General features: G+C 44.2%; 1 protein-coding gene across 2 annotated transcripts in view; it reads right to left on the bottom strand.

The window, feature by feature from the left end:
- The window catches only part of MYO3A (myosin IIIA), a 113,740-nt gene that overhangs the window by 23,257 nt on the left and 63,747 nt on the right, over nt 1–26,736 (bottom strand). Inside the window, exons 17-28 of one of the 2 annotated variants that reach the window (XM_082193737.1) lie at nt 25,736–25,862; nt 23,361–23,571; nt 21,462–21,609; nt 15,718–15,871; nt 14,481–14,569; nt 13,203–13,332; nt 8,992–9,071; nt 8,789–8,830; nt 8,081–8,158; nt 4,858–5,063; nt 3,269–3,380; nt 847–1,009 (exon numbers count right to left, since the gene is read on the bottom strand). In XM_082193737.1, coding sequence (XP_082049863.1) covers nt 847–1,009; nt 3,269–3,380; nt 4,858–5,063; nt 8,081–8,158; nt 8,789–8,830; nt 8,992–9,071; nt 13,203–13,332; nt 14,481–14,569; nt 15,718–15,871; nt 21,462–21,609; nt 23,361–23,571; nt 25,736–25,862 — 1,540 coding nt within the window. The remainder of the gene's footprint in view (nt 1–846; nt 1,010–3,268; nt 3,381–4,857; nt 5,064–8,080; nt 8,159–8,788; nt 8,831–8,991; nt 9,072–13,202; nt 13,333–14,480; nt 14,570–15,717; nt 15,872–21,461; nt 21,610–23,360; nt 23,572–25,735; nt 25,863–26,736) is intronic. The other variant, XM_082193738.1, reaches the window with a different exon arrangement.

Genomic DNA, 26,736 nt, shown 5'->3' with positions numbered 1-26,736 from the left:
CTGCTGTTTTACACCGAATTTCTTATTTCACATCTGTCAGGGGTTCAGGAGCAGAGGCAAGAGCAAGGGAGGAAACAGAGAGCGAGGGGGAGGAGGCAGAGGAAAAGATGAGTGATGACGACGACCCGAGATCTCCGAGTCTTTCCAGTGAATCAGAAGATTCACAGAAAGGAGCACCAGTGGCCAGGGCAAGGGGGGAGCCTAGGGGGACACCCCAGGGAGATAGAGCCAGAGGGGACTCAGAGGAGAGCAGTTGGAAATCGGGACCAGCGTCACCGCCAGAGAGCAGGGAAGAGGAAGAGAGCCAGGGATCAAGCGCTGGCAGCTCACAACAGGGGGGAGGGCATGAGTCAGGAGTGGCCACACCTCCATCGGGGAGTGAAGAAACGGTCAGACGGAAAATGGAAGGTTGGGCGCGCGCGCCAAGTTCAAATGCACAGGGAAGTGACGCAGTAGGCAGCCCTGAAAGAGAGCCAGGTCCTAAAGCCCGGCGCAAGGAGACAGGAGAGTCCGGGGGGTCGGCGTCAGAAGAATCCAGGAAGGAAGAGACCCCGGGGGGCAGAGGGACCCAGAGGAGAACAGTCAGGCGGAAAAGGTGGAGCAGGGCTAGGATATTAAGTTGGTGCGCAAGGGGCGGAGACTCAGACGGGACTTCGCCGATCTAGTCATTAGACGTAGAGTTGCACGCAGCAGCTTGAGAATGGAAACTGTAACTCAATAAAGACTTTTACTTAATGATCGCTGGCTAGCGTGATCCTCTGTGAGCTAGGATCTGGAAGCAGCTCTGACAACATCTATATGAACAAATACTTGCACATAATTATGTTTGTTACATTGAACCATTACCTGCTTGTATCTTAATTGCACTTTCTTCCCTTTTCTCCTTTATCTTTTTGTATCTCTTTGAACCAAGCCACCCTCTGACATACGCTTGAATCAAAACAATCCTGTTAATGGTCTCCTTTCGCATTAAGTTCAGCTGCTCTACATGATAGTATTTGAGAAATACCTGTAGGAGGTAAAAAGAGAAGAAAGAACTACATAGAAGGCTGACGACTCCTTCCATCCATAAATGGCACCCCCAGTGTTGGACTCTCCAGAGTTTAAAATAAGCAGTTGTAGATCTGCCTTAATAATGGCTGTTTGTTCTTGAGGAATATATTTCTCTATCACTCTGCCAATCCTGGACTCCTTAGAACAGGGGAACTACTGACAAACACAATAACTTTTAATTTCAAGCTGGCTGAAATGCATGTGAACTTGCATACCGCATCATAACAAAACATAATGTACTTATCCAACACACTTTCCCTCTCCTTGGATCTGACTGTAGTGGCGGAGCAGGCAGAGAATATGGGCCGGTCTCCTTTAGGAAGGCATTTAGCTGCACCCAGTTATACAGGTGGAGCTGAGATCAAAGGAACTGGGCTGAGTTACTGCTTCAGCTCCAACATGATGTGTGACTTTGGACTGGACAACTTTTAGTTTATCTACCTTTTACTCACCCACCTGCCCAAAGAAAAGAATGAGAATGTAAGGTGATGTTTTATAATAATAATAATAAATTTTATTTATATCCCGCCCTCCCCAGCCGAAGCTGGGCTCAGGGTGGCTAACAACAATCAAAATAATCCAACATTCTAAAACATTCATTATAAAATTAATTAAATCAAATTAAAATCAAATTAATGGCAACCATCAAGCAAAATTTTGTGCAGATTGCCAGAGGAGGGGGTCAGGCTGCGCCCTGACAAAAGGCCTGGTGGAACAGCTCTGTTTTGCAGGCCCTGCGGAAGGATGTCAGGTCCTGCAGGGCCCTAGTCTCTTGTGACAGAGCGTTCCACCAGATTGGAGCCGCGGCCGAGAAAGCCCTGGCTCTAGTTGAGGCCAACCTAACCTCTCTGTGGCCTGGGATCTTTAGGGTGTTTTTGTTTGCAGACCGTAAATTTCTCTGTGGGACATACCAGGAGAGGCGGTCCCGTAGGTACGAGGGTCCTAGGCTGTATAGGGCTTTAAAGGTTAAAACCAGCACCTTAAACCTGATCCTGTACTCCACCGGGAGCCAGTGCAGTTTGTACAGCACCGGATGGATATGATCTCACAGCGAAGACCCCGTAAGGAGTCTCGCCGCGGCATTCTGCACCCGCTGGAGTTTCTGGGTCAGTCTCAAGGGCAGCCCCACGTAGAGCGAGTTACAATAATCCAGTCTGGAGGTGACCGTCGCATGGATCACAGTGGCTAGGTCAGGGCGAGAGAGATAAGGAGTCAACTGCTTAGCTTGGCGGAGATGAAAAAATGCCGCCTTTGTTATAGCTGTAATCTGCGCCTCCATAGAGAGGGAGGTATCGAAGATTACACCCAAACTCTTCACGGACGATGCTGGCACTAATTGCACCCCCGCAAAAGATGGGAGTTGCCCCCTCAATCCCATAACGCTCCGTCCCAGCCAGAGGACCTCTGTCTTCGAAAGATTTAACTTCAAACGGCTCCCACGTAACCATCCAGCCACAGCTTCCAGACATCTGGTCAGTGTGTCTGGGGCCGAGTCAGGATGGCCATCCATCAACAGATAGAGTTGGGTGTCATCAGCATACTGATGGCAACCCAGCCCAAAACTCCGGACAAGCTGGGTGAGGGGCGCATAAAGATGTTAAAAAGCATCGGGGAGGGAATCGCACCCTGAGGCACTCCACACACCAAGGAGTGGCGCGATGACAATTCCCCCCCCAAGCGCCACCCTCTGTCCCCGACCGGAGAGAAACGAGCGCAGCCATTGAAGGACTGTGCCCTGGATCCCCACGTGCAATGCACACATGATTGATAAGAGCAATATATCTTGTGTTAGTGAATTTGTAATCCTCAGCAAGAGACTGGATGCCACATCTTAACAGGCCCCAGTGGAATTTGTTTATTTCATAAAATGTATATACTGCTTTTTTTAAAAAAAAGCCCCAAAACGGAATTACGAGGGATCTGTCTTCATCTTTCCTGTCTTCTCTGCAGCCCATAAGATTACAGTAGGGAAAGACTTACTGTACCCAATGTACAGTAGGTGGTACATTGGGTAGTTTTGTGGGTATGGCATGGATGGATCTGTGAGATGGAAAAGGAGCTTTTGGGACCATGTTGCCCTTAGATCCCTGGCCACAGCAAGATGTAGACTCATTCCAACTTGTATTAGCAGAGGCAACTCTTTTCAAATCCATCAATATAGTCATTTATTCCATTTATTTCAACGGGGGCTGCATCTAATGAGCAAAGATACTACCTTAGTTTTCCCAAGTATCCAGTTATCAAGCTGGGCTTTTTCCAAGATGGCAGCGCAAGTTTCAGGGCTTACAGGGGGTTTGTCGCTTGATTTGTAACAAAGGAGATAATATCTAAGACAGAGAGAGAGAAACCCAAATCCTTTAGTATTGCATTTGCAAAAGACATTCAGCGCCAATCAGCTAACTTTTATTTCATTCATACAAACTGTGAACTTGCATGCATAACAGTTCACATCTGAACTGATCAGCACATTCAGAAAAACCATGTGGTACAGCCCCCAGTACAGGGCCACGTTAACATGTCAGTGGCGAATGGCAAGTCTGAATGGTCCCCAACATAAAAACGAAAGACGTGTATATACCAGATATCAAATATACCAGAGAGAAGGCTAAACAACAAGTCTTCTTCCTGACAAACACAAGTTTTGCACAGCAAGCAGGTTTTCTGAATGGGAGAGCATTCCATCATATGTTTCCCCAGCTGCCTTCTGATGCGGTGCAGTCTGAGAGCAAGCGTTTTTCTGAATATATAGATCGGGCTTCACTCCAATTTACAATGCTCCCAACTTGCTTCTGAGTCAAATGACTCTTTAGAGCTAACCTTCACCACTTGCACACACAATAGAATAGCACAGGGGTCAGCAACCTTTTTCAGCCATGGGCCGGTCCACTGTCCCTCAGACCATGTGGTGGGCTGGACTATATTTTTTTGGGGGGAAATGAACGAATTCCTATGCCCCACAAATAACCCAGAGATGCATTTTAAATAAAAGCACACATTCTACTCATGTAAAAACACACTTAAGGTTGCCTACCCCTGGAACATTAAACCAACTGTTCTTCAGTGTATTGTTGGTTGGTTGGTTGGTTGTATTTATTGTTTTCACTGTTCCTAATTTATTGTGAAGGAATTGTTTAAGCTGAATTTTATTGTGTTCGGAAAGCTGCTTCTTTGTAGACAGAACTACAGCACAGGATGTTTAATCTGTGTGGCATTCCTGAATCAAAATGCAATGCCTGTTCTCCAAGCACATTTCACCCCCACTTTTTCAGAAGCTTTCCCAGCATCAAGGGATGATTCACACATGCTTGTCAATGCTGGTTGACTTTAACAGCAAGCGATGATTTGCATGTGTGAACAGATAGCTGGAGATAAAATACAGTGGTACCTCGGGTTACATACGCTTCAGGTTACAGACTCTGCTAACCCAGAAATAGTGCTTCAGGTTAAGAACTTTGCTTCAGGCTGAGAACAGAAATCATGCTCCGGTGGCACGGCGGCAGCAGGAGGTCCCATTAGCTAAAGTGGTGCTTCAGGTTAAGAACAGTTTCAGGTTAAGTACGGACCTCCGGAATGAATAAAGTACTTAACCCGAGGTACCACTGTACTGCAGACAAAACATCTGTATTACCTTGCATCACTGAAAGGGCAAGACTTTTCAGTGGTGACATTTCCCACCTTTAGCTGGCAGTTGGCCCATGTGCAGCAATCCAGTGTAGAAAAGCCCGAGGGAACCAGAATCTGGTTTGGTACTAAAATGTTCCTTCTGGACACAGTTTACCAAAATGACATTTGTAAAGGACTTACCGCTCTATGAAGTTAGCAAAGAGAATACGGTGAGAATAACCCTGTCTCCGGATCCGTGCCGTTTCCAGAATTCCCGTGTAGCGCAGCTGTACCAATACCTTTTCTCTGTCATATTTGTTTGCCTGTCGATCATTGTTCGGCTTAATGCAGCGCACAAAGTGAGGTTGGCCAACCACCATTTTAGATAACAAGTCCATGAGCGAGTACTGAAAAGGAAATACGGGGAGAAGCCTTTGGAAGCCCTTCCATACAGTACCTTTCTTGTGAGTGCTCAAGAGCTTTGCAAAACATGTATTCTTTGAAATCTTTTTGGATTTTCCTTGCACCAGATTAAGAAGATTATGGGCCTGCCCACGGTTTCTGTAGGCAATTATATAGTACACTGTATTTGCGGTACCCCTGTAATGCATCTGGTATAACACGTATGCAGAGAATTCACCTATAGTGGGAACTAGTACAGTTGCACCGTTCCCATGCTGAAAACACCTATATCCTATCACAGGCACATAATTTCACAATTGATTACTGCCCTAAACTGTACTTTTATGGCAAATTCTAGACTCCAAAAGCAAAGTTTGCTGTCCTAGTAGTTGAAGGTGTGGGATATACATTTATTAAATTTATTAAATAAATAACACTTTTTCAAATAGGTTGCATATGAGCTTTTGATTGTTCCAAAGAAACTGAGAACATTAATTGTCTTGACTTTTCCAACAGGTAAGTAAATTGTGGGGTTGCTTTATGTACTGTACTGAACTGGTTTCTAAAACAACAATGACATTTGTAAAAGGTAGTGTTGTAAATTGCTATGCTTCTGGCATCTTCTGGCTGATATGCACACTGTCACTTTGAAGCACTACTTCTTGGTTGCATACTTCTATGCTCATGTAAGAAATCTCAGTATGACCTTTAGTGCTCAGAATTATTAATACTATTTTGTTGTGGTTCGTGGCTTAAAACAAACCATTGAAAAAGGGGCCTTGGCCCCTGTCTATTCTGCAGCCTTTATGAGCAGATGGGTGATGTAATTGCCTGTTGGCAAGAAATTGTTAATGGCATTTATGGCATAAAATGATGTTCTGACAGGTGTTCTGGAGAGTGTTTCCAACGCAGATTCTTATGCAAAACCAAGGAGCTAATTGTGCATCAGGTTGACTCAAAGGAAAATAGCAGCAATAATGGAATAGGGCATTATTCAAATGTAAATTCAAAAAGTGCATTACAATTTGGATGTGTACCACAGAATTATAATATTATCAATGACATAATAATGAAGCCCAGCCAACATGGACAAAGAGACTGTTAAAATGTTTGGCAGTGACACATTTAAGTGCTGTTATGAACATTAAACATGCTAACAAACTACAGCCAGACTCTTCTTCTGACTGTCATTCTGTCCCTGTGGATTTCAGCCTCTCACATAAAATAGGGCCTGTTCAACCAATAATATCAACTATATTGTATTTTGCTTAGGGCAGTGAAGCTTCTGTCTCCCAATTGGCTAAGCTGCTATAGAAGCATAACAGGTTCAGCTTTCCTGGGATCTAAACGGTTTTTGTCATTTCTATGTGAGGAAAGGAAAGTTGTCAGTTTGACTGGGATTGAAATCCATGGTAGCCATGGAAAAAAGAGCTAAAAAAAACCTTCCTGTGTTTTTCTCCTTGACTAGAAGGACCACCTCTTCTGTTATGTCCCATGGAGGACCTTACAGTCTTCAAACAAAAACATATTGGAGGTCCCGGGCCACAGGGAGGTTAGGCTGGCCTCAACCAGAGCCAGGGCTTTTTGGGCTGTGGTCCTGATATGGTGGAATGCTCTGTCACATGAGACTAGGGCCCTGCGGGACTTGACATCTTTCCGCAGGGCCTGCAAGACAGAGCTGTTCCACCAGGCCTTTGGTCAAGGCACAGTCTGACCCCCTCCTTTGGCAATCCTCATAGAACTCAAGCCCAATGGTTGCCATTAATTTGATTCTGAATTGATTTTTGAATGAATTGATTTTAGAATGCTGTGTTACTTTTATTGTTGTTAGCCGCTCTGAGCCCTGCTTCGGCTGGGGAGGGCGGGATATAAATAAATTATTATTATTATTATTATTATTATTATTATTATTATTATTATTATTATGCAGTTCAAACACAGAAACCGTTCAACCTCTCTACAATAGAGAGAGGAACCTTAGCTCAGAGGGGCCTAGCAGAAGTTCCCAGGTTCAGTCTTGGGCATCTCCAGTTAAAAAGGCTCAGGGATCAAGGCCAGGAAAGATCTGTGCCTGAAACCTCGGGGAAGCAAGTGCTGCCCATCAGTGGAGACAATGCTGGGTTAGATAGTCTGACTCACACGGCAGCTCCTTGTGTTCACATGGCTGGAATCAGCAACTGGCATGGGCAGGAAAATGCCAGGGACCATGAGACTTGGAGGATCAACTGTGGCTAATATGGGTACCCTTCTACTAAAAAAAAATAAATACTGAGAAAACAAGAGCCAGGTGAGATGGCCCTGTCATCACACCCCCTGCTAAGCTAACTTGCGGGTGCACCAGATAAACATTTGGCCAGCACCTAGCCTCCCCCTCAAGGTCACATGGGAGATGAAAATATATATATCAAAGAGCTGGAAGAGATATCCTGAAGTGTAAACATCTGGAAAATGGCAGGGTATCAGTTTGAAGAAGAAGAAGAGTTTGGATTTTATATCCCTCTTTATTACTACCCTAAGGAGTCTCAAAGCGGATAACATTCTCCTTTCCCTTCCTCCCCCACAACAAACACTTTGTGAGGTGAGTGGGGCTGAGAGACTTCAGAGAAGTGTGACTGGCCCAAGGTCACCCAGCAGCTGCATGTAGAAGAGCGGAGACGCGAACCCAGTTCACCAGATTACAAGTCTACCACTCTTAACCACTACACCACACTGGCTTGAGTGAACCAGGGTGCCCTGAAGTATTTTTCCTCAGAGGAGAACCTGTGGCCCTCCACTATGTACTGGTCATGCTGGCTTGGCCTGATGGGAGTTAGAGTCCAACAGAATCTGGAAATGGACAGGTTTCCCACCCCTGCTTTAGATATCCTAATACTAGCCTAAAAACTTTCAAGTTCCAAGTGAATTATCTTATCCCTAAGGAGAAATAAAACTATTGCATCTATAGAGACGGGCCCAGAAATCAGCAGGCTGGCTGCTGCATAAATCATATATATTAAGAGGAAGAATAACAGCTAAAGCTTACTCTGAAATATGAAGCAACTGTCTGCGTTTTCATATTGGTTGTTTCCCTCGGATGATGCGTGGAATCCTCTGGCTCACTCTATATGTATCAAGAAAGAAAATAGCACCTCTTATCTATACAGCGTCTGAAGCTTATTGCACCAGTTCAACAAAGTGTCCTCTTAAAGAACACTATTAATAATAAAAAATAGTCATCCTAAGCTGCAGATGCTACTGAGTAATCACTACGAAAGTCAGAGGTTATTACACTAAAAACATTACAATACTTTATCACACTGTACACACATGCAGAAACACACACATATACTGAACACAGTTTGATAACTGAACATACAGATAGATATCTGTTGCAAATGGCATCTGAAGGAAAAATGGTTTGTCTAGATTTCTCTCTTTCTTTTTTTTAAAAGATTAGGACTGTTAACATCCTGCAAATAATAATTCTGCACCCTTGTCACAATGATTGTTTTCAACAGAGCCTAATTAACCGCACAGCCAGAACCTTGGTATGCTCTCGTTTTAAATAAACATACCAATCAGGAACACATTTACTTGGAATTAAGACTTCAGTGTAGTCCAGGAAACATACTTGCAAGGAAGCAGGCTTAGGGATGAGTGCTAAGGACAGTGACAGCAGAGAATTAATTTAGCTTTCCCTGAAGTAGTTATAAAACTATAGTCAGAAAGAAGGGAAATGTAGGTTTTTTACCTCACGGAAGGAATACGAATTGCACAACACAAAGAAATCCAGCTAAACAGAAAAGAAAACAGGAGAGATAAAGAGAGAGGGAGAGAAACCAAGGAAGGGGTTACTTGCTTACTTTTTTTGTTTTTGTTTTAGTAGCAACAACAACATTGCCCCTCTCGACTTCAATATATGGGTCCAGGCGGCTGCCCATGCGGTTTCCTTACCTTAGTTTGGCTGATTGATTTCTGTGGCGTCCATGTCTGGTAGTTTATCGCACTCTTGGTTTTCGTATGTGCCAAGTTACCTAAGAGAAGAAAGAAGGTACCTTACTCAAGATGTCCACCCCTCTAGATATTAGTCCAGGGATGAGCAGAAGGTTGATCTACTGGGATAACTTTGGGAGACATGCAATTGATCCAAAAGATTTCTGACTCCCGACTGTTTGACAATAGCCGTGGCAGAACGACTACCTCCCCCTATGACTGATGAAATGGAAAAAGCTTGTGCAGAGGTCGCACACCCAGGAGGTCAGAGCCTCAACACACCCTTCCCGGCAGTGGTGTTGTTTACCGGAGGGAAAGGGCTGAGAGAGCAGGGAGATCAGGAGCGTGCGGGTGCACTGGCAGGAGTGACAAATTGTTCCCACTGGTGCACCTGCACTGTGCAAACCTCCTTGCCCCCTCTCCCTCCAATGAACAGCAGTGACACTGCTCCCAGGAAGTTAGCATTGCGGTTCCACCCAACTGGGCAAGCTGCTTCTGAGTTTGGAGCAACCAGGAATAGCTTTCTGGGTGGAACGAGGGTACGTTCAGCTCAGTTCTGGTATAATGGTACCTCAGGTTACATACGCTTCAGGTTACATATGCTTTGGGTTACAGACTCCGCTAACCCAGAAATAGTACCTCGGGTTAAGAACTTTGCTTCAGGATAAGAACAGAAATCGCACAGCGGCAGCAGGAGGCCCCATTAGCTAAAGTGGTGCTTCAGGTTAAGAACAGTTTCAGGTTAAGAATGGACCTCCGGAACAAATTAAGTACGTAACCAGAGGTACCACTGTACTCAGAAGAAATCCCTGTGCTCAGCATCTGCTGAAGTTCCAAGTGAATGTATTTTGCCTCTGGGTGGATCTCAGGGCTCTAGTAAAAAACAACAATAACCCCCCCCAAAAAAATGTTTAGGGGTGCTCTCATTTTCCTACTCATATTGAAATACTGCCCCTCAATGAGGCCAAACTTAGATTTACAAAATGTTTAGGGGTATGTGTCCCCCCAGAAAAAAAGCACTGACAATAACACAGTAGATTCCCTAAGACTGAAGTCTGCCCTCCATGTATGATTATTATCAACAAATTTATAGACCAGATGAAACTTGTTATGTATGCAAGCATGGCTGTGCGGATTCTGTTAGTCCAGAAATGGAACTATGCTGAGATGGCAAAACTTGCAGGAAGAATAAGAAACCAGGAAGAGGAGGTCTTTAATAAAGAATGGGAAAAGCTTATAATTTATTTGAAAAACTATTGCAAACAATTACACACATTGGTAGGATTGACGGAAAACTTGTATCAAAAATTTGAACTATGGAATGATAAAGGATTTATAAGAATAGTTACGAAAGTGAGGCAGAGGAGAAAATCATTATATTAAGATCCACAATGGGGGGAGGGAAGTCAAAGGGCACTGCCGTATATGTTTATTTATTTTTTAATTCACTTGTTTATATAAAATAGAAAATACAAAAATAAAATTTATTTTAAAAAACATAATACATGTAGCTTTCAATGAGCCACAAGCACATTCCTCGTTTCCCTTTTGCTTGCGAAGAGAGAAGATAATGAATACTCGGCATTTACATTTATTCTCCAAATCTTATTGATGTGATTACAGACACCAGTGCCCCCCTTATCACCCTCGCCTTTTGTGGAACTGCACTACCTTAGAGAAGTGACTGGTGTGTTCTGCATCATTTTGAAGCATATCGTACAATTTTATGATGGCCTACCAAGCTCTAATATAAACGAGGAACAAGTCTTAGAGTGCATTGCCCATGCTGGTGAAGGAAGCAAAGAGGGAGGCTATATTAATGAGCATTTTAAATGCCCTTATAAAGTGTTTATTTTTATGTTTTGCACTTATATCCGACTTTTTTCTCCAAGGAGCTTGAGGTGGCATACATGGTTCTTCCCCCCTCCTTGGTTAATCCCCACGATAACCCTGTGAAGTAGGTAAGGCTGAGAGACAGCGGTCGGCCCAAGATCACGCAGTGAGCTTCATGGCTGAGTGGGGATTTGAAAACTTAGTCGCCCAGATCTTAGTCTGACATTCAAGCCACTACACCACAACTGCCTCCGTCCCCTGCAACTCTATTGACAGGCCCTCACCTGGTCCCAGAGCCAAGCCCCAGCTGCGCCGTTGCCTGCCTCCTGATGGACAGCTGAGCAGGCTTTTGCTAAACTTTCTTCTTTGTGTGGACTACGGTATCCTGCAACTCAGACAGGGCAATGTGGACTAGCAGGGCCTAGTCTGCTTACTATGTGATTTGTGGGGACATGATGTACCCAGTTTAGAGCATTTGCACCAAAATTTTTGAAAACGCTTGACTATAAAAAAATTCTAATCCCAAATGCCTTCCATAAAGCGACTTCCTCATTACAATTCCAGAAGTGGCTTCAATTATGCAGAATTTAAATATAAATTAATCTTGCAGTTGGGTACTTGGGAAAAACACACCACCATATACACTTGTGGGAAAACTAATTATGTGCTGGCTGCTGAAATAATTGACAAATAGTGCATAAGCATAATTTGCATTTTTCATATTCTCATGCCATATTTGAGGTGAGCAGTGACAAATATGACCAGAATAGCTGACCAGTATCGCCGGCAGCTTCCTTTTCTGATCTCAGCTCCGCCCCCGGGGCTGCAGCCGATTGGCTGGTGGTGCAGGTCACCTGGATGGCCCACAGCCTACGGGGACAGCCCAGGGGTCAGAGCCATGGTTGGCACGACCCCCTGGGTCAGGGGAGCCAGCGCTGGGTCACAAAAGCCGCCCACGTCATGACTGGTGAGTGGTCACTGCTGGTTTACTTATATATGTGGTTGGTGGATAATAAACATGAACCAAGTACTATGCATCCTTGGGGGGTGGCAGAGGGTGCTACTGGAGCCTGAGAGAATGTCAAATGTAAAGAGAAAGAAGGTATCTTTTTTCATATGTGGTACCACATATGGTCCTGTAAGATTGCAAAAGCCTTCTGGGAAATGATCCATAATGAATTGAAAATAATGTTGAAAACAACCTTTGTTAAAAAAACTAGAAGCTTTTCTTCTAGGTATACTTGGAGACGAGGTGCCGAAAGACCATAATAAACTATTTATGTATCCAACCACAGCTGCCCAAATGATATATGCCCAAAACTGGAAAGAGGATTTGGCCCCCAAAAGAGACCATTGGCAATTAAAATTGATGGAATTCGCAGAGATGGCGAAACCTACTGGAAGATTACGAGATCAAGACTTTTTGTAACAGAATGGGGAAAATTGAATACATGAAAACAAATTGGAAACAATTAAAAACGTTAGCAGGATTGATATAAACAAGAGCAGTAAGAAATTTATAGGAATTATAAAGGATAAATTTGTAAAAAGGATAAATTTGGATATGCAGTAAGAAAATAAGAAACTGCAGAAGGGGAGGGAGGGAAGTCACAGTAAATATTTTTGATTTGTGCAGATTTAGATTCATTGTTGAATATTGCAAAATGGGAAAAATATATTAACAAAATAAAAGAATGTCAAATGAAGAGTTCATATTTTTTTCTTTTGAGTCCTTCCTTCATTATACTACAGCCAATTTCCCCTGCAACATACTGCTACACAAGAGTAGGGGCATAGAGTTGCACCTTACATTTTTTTTACAGAACGTTAAGCAAATAAATCGTTCCCACATGAGTTTTCAGCTCAGCTGCTTTGCGCACAAGAGTTCAAGGGCTGAACTCTTGACATCTCCAAGTAAGTGTGCCAGAGACACCTGCGATAAACCCTGGAGAGTGGTTGCCAGTCAGTGTAGACAATAGCGAGCTATATGGACCAATGATCTGACTCAGTGTAAGGTAGCTTTCTCGGTTCCTAGTCTCTGAAGTGCAACAGCTGAGGCACAGGGGTTCTGCAGCAGACAGAACTGTGTGGAAAGAGTTCCCAGAGGGTAGGACATGTGGAAGGATGGCTTGTAGGGAATGTTTCCTGGATGAGGGCAACACATCCGCTGCATAGCCTTCATTCGGCTGCTCCTTTCCTGTGGCGCTCAGTAACGTGGCAAATGCCTGCCTCCCTCCATGGTAAGGTGGAAGATGCTAGCCCAGTTGTGAACTCAAAGGCAGGCAGCACCTAACACTGGACCTGTCAAAGGGTAGCATTAGTACTGTAAGACACATTACCTGTTTTTGTAAGAGGGTGGATTACCAGCTGCCGAGTCAAATAGTTTTCCGAGGATCGCAAGAGCAGTACAATGTCAGCTGGTAAGGTGTCTCGGTTTTTGTTCAAGAACCCACTTGCGTTATATAGAACCTATTTTTTTAAAAAACAACAACAACACAGGATGGCAAAAGTTATATAGCAAATTTCCTTACGTTGACCAGTACTTCCATGCATTAGGCCTACTGGTTCCAATATCAAACCATTCATTAAAAGCTACAAATTGGTAACAATCTACAGCAGTGGTGGTACTGTGGAGATGCTGAGCTGTTCTCCTGACCCCGTCCTTGCTGCTTATTTGTATCGGGCTGTGAACAGGGGGGTGGCAAGGTCAAAACTGGACCTCTACCACCCACCCAACACTCCTGCCAATGTGCTCATGTGCCCCTGACATTTGCACCGGCCTGCCTCATCCCAGTGTTGCTCAGGTATGCTGCAGTGATGCTGGTGTTAGGAGGGCACGTCTGCCTCACTCCATGCTTGGCTACTGGTGACATATGAACTGGGCCTCAGGCTGTAATCAGAAAGCTGAATCACTTGCTACCTCACCCACCAAGTGATCATCAGCATACTTCTGATCCAAAAACCCCTAATATGCCTACAATGGATCTGTTAGTGAGTGAAGCGCTGCTTCAGGTAGTTTCCAAATTTGTATTCCATTCCTTTGTTTTTACAGTTGCATTGTGTATGCATGCCTTAAACAGCAAAAAGGATGCCATGACTGTTTGTTTTTGGGCTGTGATACTGGAGGATTTCTCTCCCAGCAAAAGTTTTCCATTTATTGGGAAGAATATAAATGATTATTCTGAACCAATTATTTTTAATTATCTGAAGTCTCATGTCCTCATGTGCCAGAAAGTAAACAAGTATTATGATATATTATTGAAATTATGCAATTTGATACAGTGGTACCCCGCAAGATGAATGCCTCGCAAGAAGAAAAACTCGCTAGATGAAAGGGTTTTTCGGTTTTGTGTTGCTTCGCTAGATGAATTTCCCTATGGGCTTGCTTTGCAAGACAAAAACGTCTTGCGCTTTTTTTTAAAAGCCGCTTGAAGAGGCGCAGTTGCAACAGACCTTGCTTCGCAAGACGAAAAACATCACAAGACGAAAAGACTCGCGGAACGAATTCTTTTCGTCTTGTGAGGCACCACTGTAGTGTTCTATAACCTGCTTTGGAAGAATTCTGTCTTGATAAGTAGCCTAAAAATTATTTTTAAAAACCAAACAAATAATTTTACCTTCCCTGCATAATGGTAAATCCCAAACGTCAAGTCTATTCTTTTTGGTCTCCAGAAATATTTTGATTTCAGGTTGTCTTCAAATTTTTCTGTAAGAGAAACACACAGGTTTTCTTCTAAGGGAATAACATAAATGCACTTCTGCCCATGGTTGCTTTCCACCACCTATTCCTTCTCCATCTGCAAATGAGTAGGCATGTGCAGATGCTTCCATAAAAACTTCTAATACTGTTTTGGTGGTTTCTTCTCAATTTGAAATACAAATGGCCAACTAGTGGTGGCATAAGACCATTAACTGCAGGGTCTAAAATTACCTGGTTGCACCACTGCATGTAGCTCACCCCTGCTGTAGACAACACTGAGCTAGTTAGTCTGAAGGTGTCTTTCAGTAAAAGGCAGCTTCCTGTGCTCGTTCTTCCCAAAGGCACAATAATAATAATGACTAATAATAAATTTTTATTTATACTCAGCCCTCCCCAGCTGAGACTGGGCTCAGGGTGGCTAACACTGAATATAAATATAGCAAAAACATTAAAAACAACAAACAAACAAACAAAAGTTGATTAAAACATAAGTTAGATTACAGTTTAAAATGCAGCTTAAAATGCAGCCTCGTTTTAGTGGTAGGCTATAGATCAAAGCCATAAGTGGAGAAAACGTCAAATATTCACTGGGGCTAGTCCTACATGGATTTTTCCCAGTTAGGGAAAATTTATACAGTCATACCTCGGGTTGAAGTTGCTTCAGGTTGAGTGCTTTCGGGTTGCGCTCCGCAGTGACCTGGAAGTAACGGAATGCTTTACTTCCAGGTTTCGCCGCTCGCGCATGCGCAGACGGTCAAAATGATGTCGCGCGCATGCACGGAAGCAGTGAATTGTGATCGGCACATGCGCAGAGGTGGAGACGCAGGTTGCATTCGCTTCAGGATGTGAACGGGGCTCTGGAATGGATCCCATTCGTATCCAGAGGTACCACTGTATACAAATCCCACATAAGGGGTTTCATTAAAATAAATAAATAAATGAGACACAGAATTGCCACTGGCACCCTTTGGTCTACTCTGATTGGCAGTGGTTGTCCAGAGGTTGAGACTGAAGTTTTTCCCGCCCCTAGTTGGAGATAGCAGGGATTGAACCTGGAACCCTTTGACAATGGAAAATGAAAACACAAGGAAATGCTCTTTAACTTGGACTGTTAATACCAGCGCACCTTTAAGTACAAGCTGTAAACAGCTTACCCACAAGCGTCTGATCAGTGGCGCGAGGAAACCGGCTTTCCTCATCAAGCAAAGACAATAATCCCATTGGTTTTTGCAGGAACATATCTAACAGGGGCCTGTTGTCTTCATACTCAATAACTCGTGCATCAACGCCTTCGTACAGGTATTCATTCTGCAACAGAGGACAAAATGTGCTTTGCTACTGAGCAACACTGCAAATTGCTTCATGTAAATGAAGAACACAGAAGGGAGTCGGAGCTTTTAGGTTAGCTGTCAACACGCCCCCCCCCCCCAAGAAATAAATCTGTTCTGCAGCAAATCTTTCATCCTCTGCTCCGGTTTGGGGAAAACTAAAACCTCTGTTTCCCGTCAAAGGCATTTTTATGACCCCAAATCTCCACACTAAGTATTTTTAAACCTACAGACATGATTCTGAGTATAAGATGGCTAAAACATCGCCATGATCCTCACATGCACCAGAACAAACATTTCTGTGTCGTGCTGATAAAAGCTGTTCCTAAAATAGTCGATTCTTGTGAAAAGTAGACAGGTTGACAGGGCTGAAAATTCAGGTGTGTGTCGGGGGGGGGGGGAGGATATTAAACCACTATTTATGAATTCTCAGTCAGCTTTTGTATGACGAAAGCACAGTCTCCCCACTGATGTGACATACTGACAGGAAATGGCCACCACGCAATAACCTCCCATCTTCATTACGTCTCTGGCTTCTCCATCAAGATTACCAAAAGCAGCATCAGTGAGCGCTAAAGGTGTGGGTAAGGTTAATACCTGCCTCTTAGAGTAAAGCTGTAGAGGAGTACATTGAGGGGGAGCTGGTTTATGTGATTTGTGGTGGCTGGTGATTCCCCAGTGTTTTCTCAATGGGCTGAAATTGGCGTTTTTGCTCCAATTAGCAGGATAAGTGCCAATTTACATTATATTTTAGCAATATATTCTATCTTGTTGGGTTTTTTGTTTTGTTTTTTTCTTGTAAACCTCTTTGGAAACTTTGCTGAAGGGTAAGTGGTTAATTAGAATTATAGAACTGTAGAGCTGAAATTATAAAAATGTAGAGTTTGACTAAACTGCGGAAGGCAGTGGAAGACAGGAGTGCTTGGCATGCTCTGGTCCAGGGGGTCACGGAGAGTCGGACACAACTAAACGACTAAACAACAACAACAAGAGTTGAAAGGGACTGCTAGGGTCATCTAGTCCAACCCCCTGCAATGCAGGGATCTTTTGCCCAGCGTGGGGCTTGAACGTATGACTCAGATTAAGAGTCTCCGGCTTTTCCGACTGAACTTTGGGTGGTATCTCCAAATATGTGATAGGTTGTCATAGCCACTATGATTTGTCCAGTTAGCATTGCACGCATAGGAGCTGTTACATCAAGTGACCAGTGCAAAAGCAGCTACAGCAAATAGCTTGTATCCGAGCCATTCAGGTTAATAGTCTCCTTCTCTTGGTTATAATGATATGCGTTACGTGGGTTAAGTGCATTTTACAAATATAAATATATTCTGCCTCTAAAGCAAAAGACACATTAAGCAGCAGAGTAGCCATCTGGAAACCACTTGTTCAAAGTGCAGTTAAAGGAGTTATTTTAGATTATAGCGTATTCCAAAGGGACAAGCCTATTTATTACCTCACTTGGCACTGTAAAAGCCCATTCTTCCAGGTGAGAGCTGTTTTTTCCTCACTTATTCTTGTGGTATGAAACTGAGAAGACTTTTTACTAAGCCACCCTTGAAATGGCAGGATGCATGCTATGAAGTGGGGGAGGGGGGGAGGGAAAGAATAACATCTCTCCTTCTTCCACTATAAAGGGAGAGTAGAAAAGGTACCCTCTATATGGCAATTATGCTGCACTTAGGTTCAGAGCAGAGAGCAAGCTCCGAATCTACAGCACAGTGGAGGCAATTTTCAGGTAGGCAGTAAAGGGGTCCTTTCCTTCCTCTTCTTCCTCCACAACCCCTCCCCCAATGCTCCCCAAGTCTCCTCATTCAGGCTGGCTGCTAAGAGCTCATATTTAGAGTTTGGGAATATCTAAACTTAGGGTTCTTCTAGATGAACCTTTTAAAGCATTCAGCCTGGCTTGCTTGCACAAAGCTTGTGGGAAGAATGTAAGCAGGACCATAGCTCAACAACTGAGATGCTTGCCATATAGCAACTGTTCCATGACAAGCACCCACCCTGATTTGCGTGATGGTCTTCTCATTTTTTCACCCTAAGTGTTCCGGTGCATTCCACTGCCATTTTCCTAACCGCAAAAAAGTCAATTTCTTTGCAAAAGCAGATTTGTTGTGCTGCGGCAACAGAGTGCTTTAATCCACCTCAATGGCACAAACCCGGCTTGCTCTTGAATCCCTCCCACAAGATACTGACAGTCTGGGGGGAGCATAATAAAAGAAGGAGTTTACTAGATGGAGGCTTATAGTCAGCAGTTTCTGTAACATTTGCTCTTTCCTTGACTGGGGAATCTTTTCCTAAACAAATACCCCACTGCCATTTTAAACTGTTAAATATTCATTTTTCACCCTTTTAATAAGCTCCTGAAGTCTGTTCACTGACCCTTCAAGTTCATTAGCATTTTGGTAATTGCACTATCTCATTTGGCATCCGTCTTAAAAAATCAGATTAAACTGTACAGTCAGACTAACCCCACCCCACCTTTTGAATTGCAGTAAATTTCAAAACTGAAATAAAAGCAAATTGTCATTTTTCTCCCCCACATAATATTCATGGTTAATATGCTTGTTGGCAAATGATTATAAAAGTTCCAGGTTTTTAAAGAGCTGCTCTGTATGATATTCATTTAAAAAAAATATTCTGCTGCTGAACCATAAATTACACAGTACACCTTATTCCTCATGAAAACAACATAGCATTTGCACCAAACCTATTATCACTGTGTTCTGTTGCCTGGATACTGTAAATGGGAAGCCTAATGTAGTTTTAGACGGACATTTAAATTGCAGAAAGCAATCATACAGTTCTGCATAGAATGTATTATAAACAAAGCATTTTACAGTCTTTGGTTTTTCATTGCCTCTCCGACAGAAGTTGTAGGTAACTTTTCCTAGATAAAACTGGGTATGGGTTCAAAATTACCAAGCTCATTTTCACCATGCCCACCCTCAACCTTTTAGCCTTTGCATTAAATGCTCTTTTTACATGTAAAATGACCTTATCCTTAAAAATTTGCGGGATAGACAAAAGAAAGTATTTCATGCACCAAATCGGGTCCTCCCTTAAAGAGGGCAAGTACTGCAGTGAGACCTGGAAAACCGACACCCTGTGTTGTGGGTGGGTACGATTGGTCAGCCACAACACCCGATTGGTAGGTCCCTCGAAGCTGGGTACAATCTGGCCAATAGGACGCAGTCCAAATGGTTTGAGGGACCTATTTATGCCCATGCATGTGACCCAGAGCTTCAATTTTCGGCGTGTGCCTTCGGAACACCCACCCACCTCTCCCTACTTTTAAGGCTTTGCGCTTGACCTTGCTATGCTATCGTGTGTTGTCTGTCATTGGGACAGGGGCACAGCAGGAATTTTCCCCACTTGGCTGATTGGCTCCTGCCATTTGGGGTTCGCCCGCTGCGTAGCAAATCTTCACAACTTGTAAGGTAGTGGATATGCTCTGGTTCAGGTGATAGGGATGGGAGAACACTCTCGCCATCCCTTTGTGAAGGAATCCAGGGACTCGATGGTTTGGGCAACCCCTGAGAGGGGGTTGTGCCTGTGCCTGAGTCCAGGAGGACATTTGCGTGGTGGAGTTAGCCCGTTCCCAGCTTTCTGCTTATCCAGGTGTCCACCCTTGGCTGACCTATGCTGGAACCCTGGGTCAGCGCTACCTGCATGGCAGGGAGCTAGTCGAACCAGAGCCTATGCAAACAGTCAATAGCTGTAATCAATAAAGTTGTGGCCTAAATTCTGCCAAAAACCAAAACCAAAATTTTGAGTCAAGTGTGAATTTATTTAGAGGGGAGGTTTCTTGGTCCGAACACGCAAATAGTTAAACTATGAAATTCACTCTCAGAAGTAGTGGTGGCCACCAACTTGGGTGGCTTTGAAAGAGGGTTAGACAAATTTGGTAACGGTAAAGCTATCCATAGTTACAAGCCATGATGACTTCCTCATGCTTCTATTGCTGGAGGTTGCATGCCTGTGAATACCCGCTGTTGGGAGAGAGTGGGGCTGCCCTTGGTTTCTGGTCAGCGGCTTCCCATGAGCATCTGGTTGGCCACTGTGAGAAGAGGATGCTGGGTAAAAGAGAGGCCTTTGGTTCTCCTTATGTCCTTAAACACCTCCCAAGCGGGGGAGGTAAAGGTCTGCTTGGTCACACTTGTCAGCCCTGCTTCCACCAGAGGGTCATGCACCTTGGGGGGCCTGACATGTGTTGCACATGCATCGTCAGGAGGAGGCTCAGTGCAGTGTGGTTTCCTCTCTTGCACTCAGGAGGAGCCAGCCACTGAACTGTGCCTCACTTGGCTCCGCCCTCAGCCTCCTCCGCCACATCAACATTGAGGGGGCCCGGCCCTCTGCCAGCCAATATGGAGGGGGTCAAAGACACCTCCGCCTCTAGGAGTTGGCATGCCTCGCCTCCACCATATTCTTTGCGCTTGTTGTACATTCAGAATGTGTGAGAAGGAGTCCTAGGCACATAGATTAGTACGCTCATTAAGCATGGGGCTGAGGGATACATTAGCTGAGAGGCGCTCTCCCTGTCAGTGTGCAAAAGGTGTTGGTTCAAACACTTGAGGTGGCATTCAACTAGTTTTACTCGAAGTTCGACCTAGTGAAGTTAATGGACCTACCATATTTTTCGCCCTATAGGACGCACCAGCCCATAGGACGCACCTATTTTTTGAGGGGGGAAATCAAAGGAAAAAATTTGATTTCCCCCCAGGTTTGCGCAGCCATCCCCAAGCTAGAAGAGGGAGACGGAGCACTTCGTCTCCCTCTTCTGCCCTCAGGGACAGCTTGGCCCCCTATCCCCCGAGCTTGTGGGGCTGGCGGGGGGGGGAGAAGCAGGCTTGCTTCTCCCCCCGCCAGCCTCCAGATCAGGTCGGGGAATAGCAGGATGGCGGCGCTCCGCCATCCCCCTATCCCCCGACCTGATCTGGAGGCTGGCGGGGGGAGAAGCAGGCTTGCTTCTCCCCCCGCCAGCCTCCAGATCAGGTCGGGGAATAGCGGGGTGGCGGCTCTGCGCCTCCCCGCTGTCCCCAGCTTTTGGGTGCAGGCTGCTGCCCACAAGCCTTGCGAGCCCGCGGGACATCCCGCCGGGCTTGCAAGACTTGGGATAGCTTCCTGAAGCCTGGAGAGCGAGAGGGGTCCGTGCGCACGGACCCCTCTCGCTCTCCAGGCTTCAGCGAAAGCCTGCATTCGCCCCATAGGACGCACCCAGATTTCCCCTTCATTTTTGGAGGGGAAAAAGTGCGTCTTATAGGGCGAAAAATACGGTAATGTAGTCATGTTCACTGATTTCAATGGATGAGTAAAACGTAAGCTGACTGGGAAGTCCTACCGCTGTGTTTGCCTTTAGCGAATGCATCTTTTTTTCTCCTGGTTTTTTGAGTGGCCCAGTAATTCAATAGGCAATTTTATGCTGTCATTTCAGTGTTGTCTTTATGCGATTTTAAAAACTGACCAACTCTTTTGGTTTTGTACGATGCTTTGAGCTGTTTTTTTTTTTTGAAGCAGCATAAAACACTTAAAATAAGCAAAGACAACACAGACACACAAATTATAGCACCCACCTGCTCCCACGCAAAGACATGTTGGTTGAAGTAGAACTGGATCTGCTCATTGGCAATGTTGATGCAGAGCTGTTCAAACGAATTCTTTTTGAAGTTTTCAAAACCAAAGATGTCAAGAATCCCAATGTTCAGCCCTTCGTCATTTCCGCTGAAATGTACAGAATTTGCACATTAGATTCTCCAGCGCCGTTTGGTTATTTCACATCAGCTTCAACCTCGCACCTACTTCAAAAACATAACTACAATATTACATGTCTGGTTTAACACGGCTGGGAGTCAGCAACCGGGCAGGGTCTCCTCCAGTTTGAGATTCTGACAGAGTCTAATGTGCTGTGTGCCAAGGAGAGTCAGCCGGAGACCGAATGTCTAACTACAAGCCCTTTATTTCTGAATGTAAGAGTGGCCACAAGATCAGCCAGTCCTTGCTCCTGGGCAAAGAGTGTTCATAGAAGGCACAAGTATTTGCATATCCCGTGGGTTAATTTGCATTGCAAATCTGAATTTACAAAGGCATCTTGCTCTACAGCAATGTATCCCGGCTGAATCAGGACAAAAGCTCCTTGCTTAAAATATATGTAAGAGATTGGCTGCAACACTTACAATTAAACGAGGTCTTTAAAGAAGATAAAAAGAAAGGATTCAGCTATACTTTATCTAGATTCCAAAGTGAAATCATTGAAGATAATACAAAATTCCTAAGGAAATCATATAAGTTACTATTAGAGTGGGAAACTAAAGATGAGGAAGTCAAAAGTGTGATGATAAAGTGGGCACAAGACCTGGGACACAATATACAAATGGGAGATTGGGAAAAATTATGGAAATCTAACTTAAAATTTACTGATTGCATATTGTTAAAAGATAATTATATGAAGATGATGTATAGATGGTATATTACACCTGTAACAAAAATGTATAAAACAGCTCTAAAAAATGTTAGAAGTGTAAAGAAAAAGAGGGTATGTTTTTACATATGTGGTGGAATTGTAAAATAATCAAGAAATATTGGGAAATGATATATAATGAAATAAAAAAGATGTTTAAAATAACCTTTGTTAAAAGCCCAGAAGCCTTTTTGTTAGCCCTTATAGGTCAAGACCTGCTGAAAGGTGAAAACTAGTCCAGGGTCTGCTGCCACATTACATTGGTTTGGTCCATTTTCTGCAAGGTGGAGAGGAAGGAGCACATCTGTTTGCGTGCTATGCAAATGTTATCACTACCCAGGCAAATGTCTGAACCTAAGATAGCAACCTGTAGTGAATTCTCAGGGCAGGTTTATCATGTATGGCACATGAAGGCAGATTGAAACTGCTTTCACTGCAGCTGTGCAACACACAAAATAGCACTGCATGGATCACTCTGATCACAAGGTCAGTTTTCACACCTTTGTCAGCAGCTGCCAGAAACACCAGCTGACAGCCAATCCACATGGTGAGCTCTTCTTTTCACCCTGCTGCAGGCATAAGCTACCACACACAGAAGCCATGGCCAGTGCATATCACAGGCTCCTTGCAATGCGTAAATCAGACCTTATGCTTGCATACTGGAATGCAGAAAGGAAGAGGTGAGGCTTCTATATGCATGGAGTGGTGGAGTGAGCCCAAACTGTAAATTTAAACCTAAGGGAGACATGAGGCAAGGGATGTGGCTAAGAGAGACATGTTTGTGCTGCTGAGAAGCACAACTACAAATAAACTGTTTACTCTAGTCTTGTTCTTGCTTTGTTTGCAAGGGCTTAGAATAGAATATCTTAAAAGTTGGGTTTGGGAATAGCTAGTGAAATTTGTATTCCATTTGAAATTTCTGGTCTGCATGACTGGGGTCTCAGGACATTCCAGATACTATGCATTTCACACTGAAACAAGGTTCTGTTTCTTACGAGAGAGAAAAAACCCTTACCTTAAAAATGTACCTGGCTTGAGCAGTGCATTGATGCGGTTGACTATCCAACTAAAGAGACGCCCGTACAAGGCTTTGGCTGTGGCGTCTCTTACATCGAAAGCTTTTTCCATCGTGTTGGGCCGTATAATAGTTTCCCCTCGGGCCACCACACAATGAGAGGTCAGAGCTTCTTGCAGTTCATCTGCCTGTATACACAGCAAAGATGCGGCTGGAAAACGGAGGAATGGTGTCACATCCATAATGTATCAAACATTTCTTAATTTTATATGTAAAAGCTCCCTACAACAGGTGGACCACAGACTGGATACCACATGCATTTCATTAAGCACCCTGGGTCTCCTTCTGCCCACCAACTGTACAGTGGGAAGTAGCTGAGAAGGAAAAGGGCTTTGATGTTGTGCAAAGTATGAAGACTGCAGCTCCTTGCTCTGCAAGAAGATCAAAACGGCGGGGGGGGGTACACTAGCAAAGAGGTAGACGTGTGTTGCTTACAAATATACATAAAGAGTCTTTGCGTTTTGCAACTGCGTATTTTTAATTTTCACGATGCAATTGCATTTGGCTGTTTGAGGCTTTAGATAAGGCAGGGCTTGATTTCACCTGTGCTTTTCATTATTTGCATTCTTCTGTAAGGGCTGTTGAGTTCTTTTGGCTTCATGCGATCTGGGCTGATAAAGGGTGCTGTAGAGGGTCCCTGCCAGTTTTATAGCCTTGTCCTCATGATATCACTTCCCAATGGCTATATCTCCCTTTATCCATGATCACTGAAACTGGGGTGGCCTAACCCATGTCCCTCCTTCCCCAAATGCTTCCCAAACACATTGTGCAAACAACAACAGCACAAGACAAAATCAGCCCCAACTAATCATCCCAGAGGGACATGGGTGGTGCTGTGGTCTAAATCACTGAGCCTAGGGTTTGCCGATCGGAAGGTTGGCAGTTCAAATCCCTGTGATGAGGTGAGCTCCCATTGTTCAGTCCCAGCTCCTGCCAACTTAGCAGTTCAAAAGCACATCAAGTGCAAGTAGATAAATAGGTACCGGTCTGGCAGGAAGGTATAGGCATTTCCATGTGCTGCTCTGGTTTGCCAGAAGCAGCTTAGTCATGCTGGACACATGACCTGGAAGCTGTCTGTGGACAAATGCCGGCTCCCTCAGCCTATAGAGCGAGATGAGTGCGCAACCCCAGAGTTGTCTGCTACTGGACCTAATGGCATCATCCCAGAAGGCACCTGAGAGAACTGGAAACCATGTTACTAAAGTCCACAGAGCTCACCAAGTTACTATCATACTAGAGCGCATCTATTCCCCCACTGTCTCACACCAAGGGAGGACCAGCCTTCTGTCAGTTACAGACTCTCACTCTGAAGGCATCTGGTGTCTTTCTTTGTTGCACAGGCTCTCACCCTGTGCAGGAAACCAGACATGCACCTTAGGGCCACCCACTATCTAACCTCCTCCAGGTTCGTGGGGGGGGGATAGAAGGGGGTAGTGTTCTCACTGTTGGGACTCCTGAAGAGATGAAACTCTATGGTGTCACCCCTGTTGTGTAGGCTTTGCCAGCAGGGCTTCTATGCTCCCTGACCCAGCAAGGAGCTGGTGCAAGAGGCTGCAAGATTGAGTGCAGCTTCTCTCTGGACTATGAACCAGGCAGGGGGTCCCATTCCTTACCACACTTACCAGGGACCTCAGCTGTCCCCAAAGCAAAAAACTAATCACCCAGATGCTCAGGTACTTAGCCTCAGGAAAGATCTTCTCCAGTCCCCCAGTGCTACATCTATTCATCTCAGGAAATAATCTCAAGGTTGAGGGTCACAGGAGGAAAGTCCCTACTCAAACTCTAGACCAGTGTTTCCCAAACTTGGGTCTCCAGCTGTTTTTGGACTTCAGTTCCTATAATCCCTGACCATTGGTCCTGCTTAGCTAGGGATGGTGGGAGTTGTAGGCCAAAAACAGCTGGAGACCCAAGTTTGGGAAACACTGGTCTAGGCTTTCTAAAAATTCATGTGGCCTGTTGTGAGAGACACTGAGCTTAGCTCAGTTGGTAGAGCATAAGACTCTTAATCACAGGCTCATGGGTTCAAGCCCCATGTTGGACAAAAGATTTATGTATTGCAGGGGGTTGGACTAGATGACCCTCACGGTCCCTTCCAACTCTACAATTTTATGATTCTATGAAAAAACAGGCCATCCCAGCCCCACTAGCTGCTTTAAAAACATGTGATGTTTGTTAAGAGCCTGGGCCCAGGCTGTGTAGAGCTTTTCAAGCAATGAGGTAAGATTTCTGCAATATGCAGATAAGTCTGGAGCTCATAATTATGGAGACAGTTCACAAAAGGCATTTAATTATTATAAAAAGGAAAGAAAACTCACAGTTCTCCAGAGGCGCTGGATTGGAAATGATGCTCTTGTCAATCATGTACTCAGTTACTACAGAAGAGAATTCGATGTTGCCCACGTTTAAAATGGCAGCAAGGATGCTGTATACGCTCCCTAGTTCCTGAAAGACAGATGCACAAAAACATTCCAATTCATAGCCTTATAATTGACACCCCAGGCAACAATCACAGCATTTCATTTCTTCATTTTCATATCCAACTTGCATTTAGAGAACCAGCGTTTTACCAGGGGCTGCACCCTCTTCAATTTGCTTTAACTTTACAGTGCAGCTTGAATGTTTTTTTTTTTTTAAAAAAAGGTATGGCATGGAGGTTATAATCGCTAAAAGAGTAAGAATAGTTCTATTAAATACTCAATGGGTATGTTTTTCTGGAACTTCCCCCCTAGGTCTTTTCTTCTAAACATTTTTCTGATTCTTAAAATCTTAGGGTTAAGGAAACAAACAAGCAAACAAAAGACCTACTACCCATAGATTTGTGTTTTGATTCTTTTTCTTTTGAAGAAATAATCACCCACTATGTCTATTTGTAAATTATTCTGATAAATGGAATAAAATGATTATATTGACTACTGATTATACCGACTTCTGTCATTACACCATGTTACATGTATTGCAGCTAACATCTTTTGTACCCTTTCCTGATCACTTGTAAGGCGTGATTACTTTTATTCCCAACAGCCCTTTTCCTGCATCGTGTGTGTGTGTGTGTGTGTGTGTGTGTGTGTGTGTTGCCATGTAACCTTCAGCTTGATTTTAAAGGAGCAAAGGAATATATAGGCTATGTGTTTACAGCACAGAGACCTGCCACTCTGTTAAAAAGGGAGAGATTTTCTGAAATGCTTAGGGGGTTGTTTTGACCATACTGCAATCAAGTTCTGCCCCAGAGCCTTTCTAAACATAGCAGAATCTGGAGGAAACAGAAGTCAAAAGAAGACATTTCTGGGGGCTTCACTTTTTCACGCACTCCCATGTA

This window comes from Podarcis vaucheri (genome assembly GCF_965113315.1).
Source record: "Podarcis vaucheri genome assembly, chromosome: 12".
Lineage (NCBI taxonomy): Eukaryota > Metazoa > Chordata > Lepidosauria > Squamata > Lacertidae > Podarcis > Podarcis vaucheri.
This window is presented reverse-complemented; position numbering and strand designations above follow the sequence as displayed.